The sequence below is a fragment of the Coloeus monedula genome (genome assembly GCF_965178545.1).
Source record: "Coloeus monedula genome assembly, chromosome: 11".
NCBI classification, from domain to species: domain Eukaryota; kingdom Metazoa; phylum Chordata; class Aves; order Passeriformes; family Corvidae; genus Coloeus; species Coloeus monedula.
In genome coordinates this window covers 21,445,265-21,457,687 of record NC_138791.1, presented here as the reverse complement: position 1 = coordinate 21,457,687, position 12,423 = coordinate 21,445,265, and the positions used below count along the sequence as shown (strand labels likewise).

The 12,423-nt window shown below is 39.0% G+C and overlaps 1 protein-coding gene across 3 annotated transcripts in view; it reads left to right on the top strand.

The window, feature by feature from the left end:
• Positions 1-11,863, top strand: part of FGD5 (FYVE, RhoGEF and PH domain containing 5) — a 96,656-nt gene extending 84,793 nt beyond the window's left edge. For all 3 annotated transcript variants that reach the window (XM_082288875.1, XM_082288874.1, XM_082288873.1), the window contains exons 15-21: positions 637-736; positions 2,847-2,984; positions 4,062-4,164; positions 6,183-6,313; positions 8,002-8,130; positions 9,838-9,986; positions 10,714-11,863. In XM_082288875.1, coding sequence (XP_082145001.1) covers positions 637-736; positions 2,847-2,984; positions 4,062-4,164; positions 6,183-6,313; positions 8,002-8,130; positions 9,838-9,986; positions 10,714-10,750 — 787 coding nt within the window. In that variant the 3' untranslated portion in view covers positions 10,751-11,863. The remainder of the gene's footprint in view (positions 1-636; positions 737-2,846; positions 2,985-4,061; positions 4,165-6,182; positions 6,314-8,001; positions 8,131-9,837; positions 9,987-10,713) is intronic.
• The last annotated feature ends 560 nt before the right edge of the window (positions 11,864-12,423 follow it).

Here is a 12,423-nt window from a genome sequence, read left to right as displayed (position 1 = left end):
CTTGTGCACAGGGGGCACCTAGGGGCCAGTCTGGAGAATTACTGGCCTCCACGCATAACTGCAACTCCACGGAACGCCCAGCTTCCTTCACAAATTGCTGTCCTGGCTTCTTCTGTTCCAGGAGACTGGAGGTTGTCTGTGAAGAAGCTAAAGGAAAAATGAATCATTCACATCTCTGTCGTGGGCGACGCACTTCTGCATTTCCCAACACGCAATTCATCTAAGCATCCCACTGTAGAGATGAGCATAAACACACTTACTTTGAGCAACCCATATCTGCCAACACTCTATGCACTAGAGTGCCTGAAAGATAGGGCAGACGGGACAAAAAGAGACACTTCATATTGTCCTGTGTGATCTAGGATTGAGCAGCTTATAGCAAAGCCAGAGACTACTTTGAAAATTTTTCTGGACATTTAGTTCCTTCTCAGTCACAGTCCTAAGCATGGAGCTACACTAATCATCACTCTGAATACATCCAACAGTCAATTTTGTTCCTGGTCAGATAATTATTCAGTGTAGTGTAGTAGAGGGGAAAAGCAAACATTCATGAAGTGAAACTTTTCCCCTCTGATCAGCTTGTTTCAGTCCCTGCTGCGCATGGCATTAATTGCTCTGCTGTATTTCATTCCCCAGCTCTTGTTCAGAAAGGGATGACTGGTACAGCTGCATCAGCAAACACATCCCAGATGACTACAAAGCTCACAAGACTTCGACTTTCCACAGCAGCGTGGAGGTAAAAGGAGGCCAAATGTTTCAATGCTTGAAAAGGGAAGGGAGAGAAAGGGAGAGAAAGGAGGAAGTTTATACAATGCAGAGTTCCTAGTAGCCAGATACTCTATTTTCATTTAAACAAGTATGCCAAGCTTGAACGATGAAACTCATCACAGCTCACGGGCTACCTCTGAAATGTTAATCACACTCCATACTCTGTGGCCTTTGCTTAGTTCTTCTGGAGGAAGATTGTTTTGTCCTAAAGGACAAACTAGTAGCTATTCTGGGTTAATTAAAAATAGCTACAAACTTCATAGATTAAAAAAAAACCCCAAGCTGCCCATTAGTTACATTAATATCATATACACAATAAAGTCACTACCCGTGCAAACCCCACCAGCAATATTGAAATTGCACCAGTGCAATTATGTATATTATTATCTCATTATTTTCAGTTCTACTACTCCCACTTAAGGAGGCAAAACCCACATCTGATAAAAAGTAAAAATGCTATTTTAGATTATGTAGAATCCCAGTTTTACTAAATAAGAAAGAGTGCTGGTGAGGCCACACCTGGAGTGCTGTGTCCAATGCTGGTCTCCTCAGTATGACACATAGAAACCTTGGAAAGAGTCCAACAAAGGGCAGCAAAGCTGATAAGGGACTGGAGCACCTCAGATAGGAGGAAAGGCTGAGAAAGCTGGCACTGTTCAGCCAGGAGAAGAGAAGGCTCAGGGAGGATCTACTGTACGAATACCTGGAGGGTACAAAGAAGAAGGAGCCAGGCTCTTCTCAGTGGTGTCCAGTGACAGGACCAGAGGCAGTGGCCACAAACTGAAACACAGGAGATTCCTTCAAACAGCAGCAAATACTTTTTCACTCTGAGGGTGACCGAACACTAGCACCCAGGGTTGCCCGACGAGGTTGTGGAGTCACCATCCTTGGAGAGGTTCAGAAGACACCTGGACACAGTTCTTGCCAACTGCTGCTATGTGGCTCTGCCTGAGCTGAGTGGTTGGACCAGGTGACCTTCAGAGTTCCATTCCAGACTCAACCATTCTATACATCAATTTTTGAAGACCTCAGAAAGTAAAAAATTAACTCAAAAACAAAACAGGATTTTTTTTTATAGCCTGTATCTAATCTACTTTCAAATATTTAACAGAAAAAAATTAGAAATTAATCAGCTTAGTAATCTAAACCAAATCCTTTTTCAACAAATGAAAAAAAAATTTCTCTTGCAGCTCTGCTTCTGGTGTAAGCTTGAATGTACACGTGGAGAAATTTAGAGGAATTTGATTTGTCTGTGTTTACATCCTATGTGTCTACAGAAGTCTAATTTCCACATAGGAAACAATCCTTCAAAAGCAAAAAAGTTTGTCGTGCTTGTACCAAATGCTGAGCTGTTGTGAACTGACAGTGAGGTACCCATAATACTTTGGTGCTGAACCTGAAGTAGCACGGCTCAGCACGGCTTATTAGATTGCATTCAGTTCCACACTGGTCGTGGCTCCCTGGGCTTGGACCAAAGGCACCTGAACATCACTGCCATGTGGTGCATTCCAAGAACTAGGAAGAGCAGATAACATTTTCTAAAGCTGCTTACATATACTGAGATCAACCAGAAAGCATGGATCAGATCTGGAGTGGAGTAAATTCACTTTGGTTTTACTGTTTTCTTTACTCTCTGTTCCCTTATCACACAACCGTCCCAAGGTGTAATGACAAAGAACTCAGGTGCTTTTTCGATTGAAGGTTGTAGAGCTTTTTATGGATATTATTTCAAAAGCTGCTAATAAAAAAATGCTTCTAACTCATGTTCCTGCCTGCAATTTTCATGTGCAATTAGTCAGATACTGGTCTGATGTGCAAGAGATGGGTCAGAGCCTGACCCAAAATAGATTTATGTGGATTTTTACTTTTTGTGCTCTGGCTTTAACACCAGTGTGTACTGTCTTTTAATGCTGAAGCAGCTGTATGTCACTTAGATAAGTGCATTAGAAATGAGAAAAAATGGGGATCTTAGCAGGTGAAGGTAGACTGAAATGAGAGAATTGTATGTAATGGAACAGGGCTGACAGTGAACTTTGGAAGTGTGGATGCTTCTTCATTTATTCTTCCTTCATTTTAAGCTAAGGGAAAGGCTTGGAATACCCTTGGGTGAGAGGCCTCCTATGCTGGTGCCTGTGTCCCATGTCATGATGTGCATGAACTGTGGCTGTGACTTTACCCTCACTTTGAGGCGACATCATTGCCATGCCTGTGGGAAGGTAAGAGCTGTGCAAGCTTCTCAGGGGAATTTTATTCACACCTCTAGGACACTGGCTGGCACTGCTGTAACCTGAAAATTTGTAGCAATATCAAGAACAGAATTTCACTTGTCACAGAACCAGTGAGTGCTTAGGTTTCTAATGTCGCTAGAAGGCATAACAGTAACCTTGCCTTAAGGTCAAATTAGCTCCCAAAGGCTAGTAGCTAAAGGCTGACAGGGTAATTGTTGTTGAGTGCAGCTGTTATTTATATCTGACACACAGCTAGCTCTAGAGACAATGAAGCAATACACTAAAAATACAGGCTCTGTTCTGGACCAGAGCAGTAGCACAACTACTCCATGTCCTGTCCCTAATAACAGCTGGTAAAATTATCTTCCAAGGAAAGTGAAGAAACTGAGCAGTAGAGCATTGTTTGATCAGTGACTGAAGGGAAAGTTTCCTTTGTACTCCATTGAAGAGCTGTTGCCTTTGGCCCTAAAGTTCAGGCGATCTATAAGCTTTCTTGGTTTTGTCCCTTAACCTCTTACTCTAGAGATTTGCTTGTATACCTAAACCTGCAGTCCTGTTTTAAACCACGGATGTCTTTTAAACTGATTTTTAAAAAAAAAAATTAATAAAAATATCAGAGATTTTTGACAGGATAAAAAAGCATTTAACTTAATCTTTTTTTCTAATTCCCCAGAGAAAATCAGTCTGTACCTACACAGGGTTTGGAGGAACATGCAAGCTTGTTTAAGAAAACAAGGGTACTAACAAAGCTACAAAAACTGCAGTAGTATTAAAGTAGTCTTTCTATGATTCATTGATAGGGAAGGTGTAAATTTCTGGGGAGAAGGACACAGCAGTGGTGTGCAGCCAAATACAGTGACCAATTCTGCTTGGCTTACAACAGTGTAAACCTACAGCAATCGCATTTCAATCAGCAGGCTTTTCCTGACTGCCACAGATTTGGGAGAGAGTCGTGTGTGGTCCACTATCCAACTTCCTCTCCCAGCCAGCTCAGGGGATTTGTTTTGTATATGCATATCTATAAATTTAAATCATATTTATGGGCATCTCTTCTTGCTGGAACAGATTGTATGTCGAAATTGTTCAAGAAACAAGTACCCCATGAAGTACCTCAAAGATCAAGCAGCCAAAGTCTGTGATAGCTGCTATGCAGAACTTAAGAAAAGAGGTAAGATTCCTTCACTCTTGGCATAACTGACAAATCGATTTCCTGCTTGTATAATGGGGAGGCTTTAGAACCTGCCTACTATATTGTGTTTTGTTAAATAGTATTCCTCATTTCAAGCCTGAGGCATGTGTATTGAGGTTCCAGGAGGGCCAGGCTGTATGGCAGCTAAAACTGCTTACCGAGCCATAAAATCAAGTTTAGTGAACCATTTTTTTCAAACTGAAAGAAGGAAAACTTAGGTTAGATATACAGAAGAAATTCTTTGCTCAGAGGGTGATGAGGCCCTGGCATGGGTTTCCCAGAGAAGCTGCAGCTGCCCCATCCCTGGAAGTGTTCCAGGCCAGGTTGGATGGGACTTGGAGCCACCTAGTCTAGTGAAAAGTGTCCCTGCCTATGGCAGGGGGATGAAACGAGATGAGCTTTAAGGTCTCTTCCAACTCAAGCCATTCTGGGATTCTATGATTATGAGCCAGGTTCTCTGAGAGTTCCCCTGGCTTTCTGATAAACCAGAATAATGATTAAAACTGTGTCCTACAAGGAGCAGCTGAGGACTCTGAGCTCATCTCCTTTGAAGATAAGGAGACTGAGAGGTGACCTCATTGCTCTCTGCAGTTTCCTGAGGAGGGGACATGGAAACAGTGGTGCTGATCTCTTCTCCCTCTGATCCAGAGACAAGAAACATGAGAAAGGTTCAGCACTTCAGCAGGGAAGATTCTGACTTGACATGAGGAAACACTTCTTTTCCAAGAGGGTGGACAAACATTGGAATAAGCTTTCTAGAGAGGTGGTCTATACCCCATGCCTCTCAGTTTTTAAGAGACATTTAAACAATGTCCTCAATAGCATGTTTTAATGTTTGGGCAGCCCTTAATTGGTGAAGCAGTTGGACTAGATTGTTGTAGGTTCTTTCTAACTCAACTATTTTATTCTTTAATTAATTATAGGTGATAACTCTTCCCTGTCATTTCTAATTAATTATCCATTAAAATAAAACAATGTCTTTATGGTTCTTCACTGTCCTCATCCATGTTGTAGCTTTTAGAAAAATAAATACTGAGGCTAAACGCAGAGTCACTAAGAACTTTTCTACAGGGCAAGTTAATCTAGTTACAGATGAAAACGTGAATTCAAAGCAGAAGAGCTACTGCCTATCTAGAATTTTGTATTATTATCCTACTATATAAGTCTCTTTTCTGATTTAAGTACACATCCAAATCAAAGACAAAAGGGGGAGAGGGGTTACAAATGTATGAACAGAAAGTGAACAGGAAATCATTTTCTTGCACAACTACTCATGTAGACAGTCTCTAAAAGTAAGTTTATTATATTGCCAAGAAAAAAAAAGGTGTGGACAGATGAGATTTAGTTTTTCCATCCTGATTAAGGGAATTCACACTAGCCAAGAAAACACATAAACAGATGTTGTCACAGCAGCCAGAAAAGCATCCCCAAGCCACTGTGTGTCCAGAAGCAGTAACTCAGCTTTGTGCTAAACTAATGCTGTGCTTTACTAAGAGCTATCAAATAATGTGTTGCCAGAAGTGAAATCATGAAGATATGAACTCAGATGTGGGCGTAATGGAAATTTTCAGAAACAGAGTAACGGTCTCCCATGCACAATTCAAAGAGAATTAATGGTTCATACAGAAAGAAAGTTGCATTAGTGAATCCATCCTGCAAAGGTGTTACAGAACATAGAGAAGAAAGATGTTAAAGCCATTTGCTTAACGCTCATTTTGAATAAGAAGAAAACAAGCTGTGTTTTGTGCTTTGTCAGCTTTCTTGCAGGCCTTTTCAAGAAACTTTAGGTTACTACCATTTACTAAGGGTGCCATGGAATCCACTCATCAGACTTAGAGGGGTGATTTGAAAGAAAGACTAAAATAAAAGCTGTGTATAGAGGAGGCATTGCATTTTCCTTAGTCATTTGTATTAGTGTGTCATGTGTCTCCCCTAGCCTGATATGTATCAACTTACCTATTTTCCCCTTCCCTATCTGAATTTTCTTCATCTTGCAGAGCGGCCACTAAGTGTGAGCTTCCCTCCAACTTCATCCAGGTGTTCAAGCAGTGCCTTCTCCTCTGTATTCCACAATATTCATTATTCATCTTTTAAGAAACAGAAGAGAATCCCTTCAGCTCTCATGGAGGTAGGACCAAGCTGCCTGAGAAAGGCAAGGAACTATAGAAAACTGTGTACTCATATTTCAGCAGCTCTGTTTTTAATTTATACTGTGTGCAGTGGGCTCAGCACGTGCCTTGGTTTACTTTCATCAAGCAATTATTTTTTTTTGTTTTTCACAGTAGTGTTTAAAATACAAAAATACTCTGAGCTCTAAAGATATCACAGAAGTGTCTTGAGCCCACTGAGAAACTCAGAGTACGGTACTTTAATTTGCTCATCAGCCTATGAAGTCTTGAAAAAACCAAAGCGCCTTTAAGGTACTAGATAGAACAAGAGGGCAGATCAACAGAGCATGATACACTGTTCATCAGTGACCTTTCTTAACAAGACTCTTACTTCCAGAACCTTACTTTGATTTCAAGAGAAATAAAATGACACTGCCTTAGGAAATAGACTTACTTAGTGAATAGTCCTTGGCAATCAATTCAAGAGCACACATGTTTAATCAGGCACTTTCCCTCCAGCTCAAACAAAACCATTTCAAATCAAATGGGTAAAATCTTGATTCTACCAATGTAAACAAAATTCCCACCGATTTTAATGGGGCCATGATTTCTCCAATTATATTAGTTTTCTTTCCAGGAACAAGGTGCCAATCATGTTGATGATTGATTCTAGGTAGCTAAGCTGCCCATTGAACTTGAGCACAGTAAAGTACTCCCATTTCCTGCAGGCATTTATCATTGTATTAAAGAGACTAGGGTGCAAAAATCTTGCTGAACTCATTTTACAGTCGAGACACTGGAATTTCTTGAGGTTTGTTTGTGAAACTGTGCCAAAGATACAAGCATGTAATACAAACACACAAATTGAGTACTGAAAGAGCTAGCAGGCAGAATTTCAACCCCATAAGGAAAAAAAGCCCATCACCTTTCTATTCACAGGGAAGCAGCACATCTTTATTAACATGAACTATCTCTCAATAGCATTACTCCTGGTCCTGGAGCATTTCTGTTCTGCTGCAAAACACTGCTATATTAATTATCGGTCATCTCTTCTGTCAGTGTTACAAAAGCTGATTTTGACTCTCTGCCCTTTGTTTCTAAATTCAATACCATTACAGTTTACTGCTGTAACTAATGATGTACACTGCATTCCATGTGTGCATGTGTATAGCTCCATCTACTCAAAATCTGGATTTTTAAGAACATTAAGCACTTAGACCTCAAAATATTTCTATGAGAGGAGCAAGTCTTCTCAGAAATATTATTTCAAAAATAAAACCAAGTCATTATCAAGTGATTAACCTAAATTAATGTAAAACCATAGCAAGGCCCTAAATATACCCACATCTCAAAAGTGTTCAGCCACAAAACTGTAATTCACTTCTGGAAGCATGTACTTTTAAAATACAAAAAGCACCAAAAAACACCAGATGTGGGAAAAGGGACAAGTTTGGCTTTTCAGAACACAACTGTAAACTTATTGACCTCAATAATAACTCGACTGCATATTTACCATTAGAGTTACTGGGAAGTAAGTTTAACTATAAATATTCAAACAGATAAAAAGAACCATAATACCATGCTTGTATTTTTTCTGTATCAATATTTTTATGGTTTCACTTAGAGGTTGGTGCAATGCAAACATGCATAATCAGGAGGGGAAAAGCCTTTACTGTTAAAAATCCTGATTTCTCCTACCCTGCTCCAGGTGGCAGCCTCAGGAGAGGGAGCTACCATCAGTGGTTACCTCAGCAGATGTAAGGGAGGCAAAAGACACTGGAAGAAACGCTGGTTTGTTATCAAAGGCAAAGTCCTCTACACCTACATAGCAAACGAGGTACTGTGCAATCTGACTTGAAATAGTTTTCTATCTGAGACCCCTTCTTTACTCCCTACAGGCAGGAGACCAGTAAATGAGAAAAGTATAAATGGTAGTTCTTACAACTACCTGCTTCTGAGACCTGGCCCTAACAGACTGGCTCAGCCACAGTTCTAGCTGGACCTTGGCAGCCCTCACATGCTGCCCTTCATTATTTGATTTCTTACTATTCATGCTGTTATAAATTGTCAACCACCGTGACCCTTAACATACATATTTACACCTAAAGATTTCAAGATCTTTTGGTGTTCTCTGGTGCACTTAGTAACTGCCAGGTATTTTTGTAGATAGAGAGTACAATGATCCATTCCTAGTGGGGAGGAGAATCTTGTAGTTTGGCAAGTGTAAATAGGACGTGCTTGTCCTACTAGCACTGACAGGGAAAGACAGGAGGCAGTCTGCAGAAGTGAAAATAATGCCAGCTGTGTTGGCCTGTAAGTTCTTCCTTACAGCCAAGGAGGCTGAGTATTAACTAGATCACTTTTATGTATTTTGTCTTTTCCCAGTCCCTTTTCTTATTTTATAATAGCTGCAATACAAATAAACTTGAAGTGTGATACAAAGTTTGGTTATAAAGGATAGATTTCATAAGCAAAAACATAAAAATTCATTTTGCTCAAATAAAGAATATAGAATGCAAGAACCTGTCAAAGCAATACTTGGTACTTTAAGTCTTTAAAATACTTTGCAAACATCAGATATTTAAAATTGCATCACCATCACCCCTGTGATGGTTATATGAAGCAATGTTATCCCCTTTAAAGAGATGAGGAGGTTGAGTCACAAAAGGATTCACATTTTGGCCAGCAGTTCAGACCTTTAGCATCAAATTCTGTATGCAACACATTTACCTTATCTTTTTTAACCTTAAAAGTGATCATTTCTGGTTCAACAATAGGGAAAAAGCAAAAATGGTTTACTTTACATTCCTAGTCTGCAATTTACCTTCTAAAAGCAGAGGCAAAAGCAATATACACATATAAATCTACCTAAATACAGTGACCAAAACTACAGCTATCAGTAACAGCTAAACTGCAACTTCATTAAGGCTTATTGTTTTCTTTAACTTGTACAGAGCTGTGTCTGCCAAACTAAACTCATGGAAGTTTCTTGGGAGTAAATGAATGATTAATTGCATTATGAACTAGGAAATTTCCAAGCAGCCTTTTGGAAAGCATGTGTGCTGCTTGAGAAAGAGCAGATTTCTAAAAAATCACTAGTGCTGTCAAAGGCAATGACAAGGCACCAAAAGGACTACTGCTTGCAGCCAGCAAGTAAAAATGATCAAAAGGAACATGACTGGAAGTGAGTCTCAGGCTTTCAGAATTGCTACTGTACTCTCAGTAATCTCAGGTTTGCCTCCTGGACCATAATGTCAAAGACAGCCATCAAAGTAATGGCTAATTTGACCTTCATGGCCATGTGGATGATCATGAAGAACTGGACTTTGAGAAGTGGTGTTCAGGACTCAGATTAGATAAAAAATGTGCAGTGCATAGGCACTGCTCCTGTTTAGGTTAAGAGCCATGAGTCCAGCAGAACATTCACACTACTGCTTTTGCAGAACTGTCACAGAAGGGTTGTATCATTTGCTTTTCAGAAAGGGCCCACAAACTGTTACAAGCCTTCTCTCTAAATTTTCATTCACTTCTTCTTTGCTTTCAGGACAAAGTTGCTACAGAAAGTTTGCCTTTGTTGGGTTTCACCATTGCCCCAGAAAAGGAGGAAGGAAGTATGGATACAGTTTTTCATCTCTACCACAAACAGACTCTCTTTTATAGCTTCCGAGCAGAGGATAACAATTCAGCACACAGGTATGGGGATACATTTCCACATTAGTCAGTGCACTTATGTAGGGATTTTCCCCTCCTTCACTTCAGAATGCCTTTGTAACAGATGAAACAAACAACTTTCAGAATTTTGATTAAGCCAGATTGCATGTGACTGGCCTGATTGACATTAAAAATCTAGCTGGTGCTTTTCAGTTCCTTCAGGAAGGAGAATTTGCTCTCTTCTGTACGTAAAGAAGAGACTGAGCCTCAAGAGTCATAGCTAAAAGTCTGTCAAAGGTGATTAGTGCATAGAAACTTCTAATTTATATGTTCAATTTACTCATTTCTTAGTTTTCTCATCAACAAATGATTTTTTTTACTTCCCATTCTAATGTTACTGCTTTCACATAATAAGATACTCACAAAATTTGTAATAAAAATGCCAGCACCCCAAGACACACAGAAAAGGAAATGAGTGTTTATAGGAGGTTTTGTTGCTTTAAATCATACTTCACCAGATTCATCTTTCCTATTCTAAGAAAGCACTTGTACTATCTTTGAGATTTTACAATAAATTACTGTCAAGATTGCACTAGAAAGCAAGAGTCCCAGTACTCATCTCCCTGCTTTAATCACAGAACTATAGTTCCTCATTAGAGCTGGGGTGGAAAAAACAGTGTTCTTCAGGCTTTATGTTCTTAAAATACTTATTTTCTTAAAATGCAAAAAAAAATTTACATGTACCATTTTTCTTTCCTCTACTTTTTAGGTGGATTGAAGCCATGGAAGAAGCATCCATATTATAGCAGCTTTCACTTAATGGACTTGGAATAAATTCTCAGATTTCTATACATTTCCAGCAACCCTCTTCTGACTTACAAAACTGAACAGTGTATTTCAGGCCCACTGGCCACACACACTGGATTCACTGGAACTGTTTCCAGCTTGCTCTTTTTCTTCATTCTTCTTACATCCACATTGTTGCAAATGAAAATTTCAAGATAGAGATTATTTATGGTGATCTTTATGTCTGTGCAAGTTCAGCCTGTACTATAAGCTGCTCTTCTGATCCCACAATAAACTAAGCCTACATCAAGACCAGAAAATACATGGAAATATTGACAACAGTAAGTAACAGGCTCAGTTTTACTTACTCTAGAGCACTATTGTATTTCATTGGATTGGTTTTGATGTCTACCATGACATGAGAAACAATGTAGTAAACAACAAATGATCATTTAAAGCACTTTATCATTTTTATTGAACTACAGCTTCATTTTCTTCATGTTTCTAAGGAGTTCTGTGGCCTGATGTATTACTCATCCGTTAACAGGTGCCAGCATGAAATTATGCCCTGCTTATGCTAAATTGCTTCCACAGAAAATGAATGAACAATACATTCAATTTACCTGGTCTACCAACACTTCACTGACTATGATCCAACATAATTACTTACTATCCATTTATAATTTTACACAAATCACTGTATAATTTATGTTAAAGTTTTAGTTTCATATCACTGCAGTACTTTGAAATGCACTCCAGTAGCTCTACAGAGCTAGATGCTTCTCTCTAAATATTTCAGACTCAAACCCAAAGGTTATTTTTAATTTATTATAAACCTACAGACAGTTGTCTCCCTAGTAGTGTTAAGATTTTTATCATCTATTTAAATACTGTATCTTTATTTTCAAAATTCCTGTTGTTTCTGCTGTTCTTGTTATGAAAAACGTCATCAAAAGTTTAATCCATATAGCCAGCACAGCATTTGAAATATGCTGGGTGGGCTGAAATGCACTTGTCTGAACCTGTTCTGCTGGAGTCGTTTGGAACTCCTGTGGCTACACCTGTCTTATGTCAGACTGCTGCCATGCACTACAATCTCCAGGGCTGGATTCTCAGCAGCCAGCTGTGTCTGTATGACTTCAAAGATGCTGTGGTGCTTTACACCAGCTGAGGATATAGATCTCTGGAGTTGGGGGTCGGGGGGGGGAGGTTTGTTTGGTTTGGGATGTTTTTTTGTTGGGGTGGGGCTTTTTAGTGTTTTTGGTGGGGGGTTTTATAAAGAAAGTTGAGAAGTGATGTTCTAATCATTGCAATACAATGGTTTTGTCCTCAGTCATAATATTTAACTGAGGAATAGAATGACATCTATGATTAAAATATATCTCTGTATAAAAAAAACATGTTCAAGAATTTACTTACATTAGATTATATTGGTGGGAATTTTTATTACTTTCATTTTTCCCTTTCTTCAAGAAACTTAATGGATATCTGAATTTTTGACCCTAACAAACTTTTTTAGAATTGTCCATATTTTTAAAGGTCTATAATATATATCCAAATGGTAAGGTAGATCAGTTTATCACCTGGATAAACAAGCTTAAAAAATACACACCTACCATTTCATTTTCACTAAATGAAAAATGTCATTGTTTTTAGTTTTTTGATACATCTGAGTCTGACCATTCCATTAAGA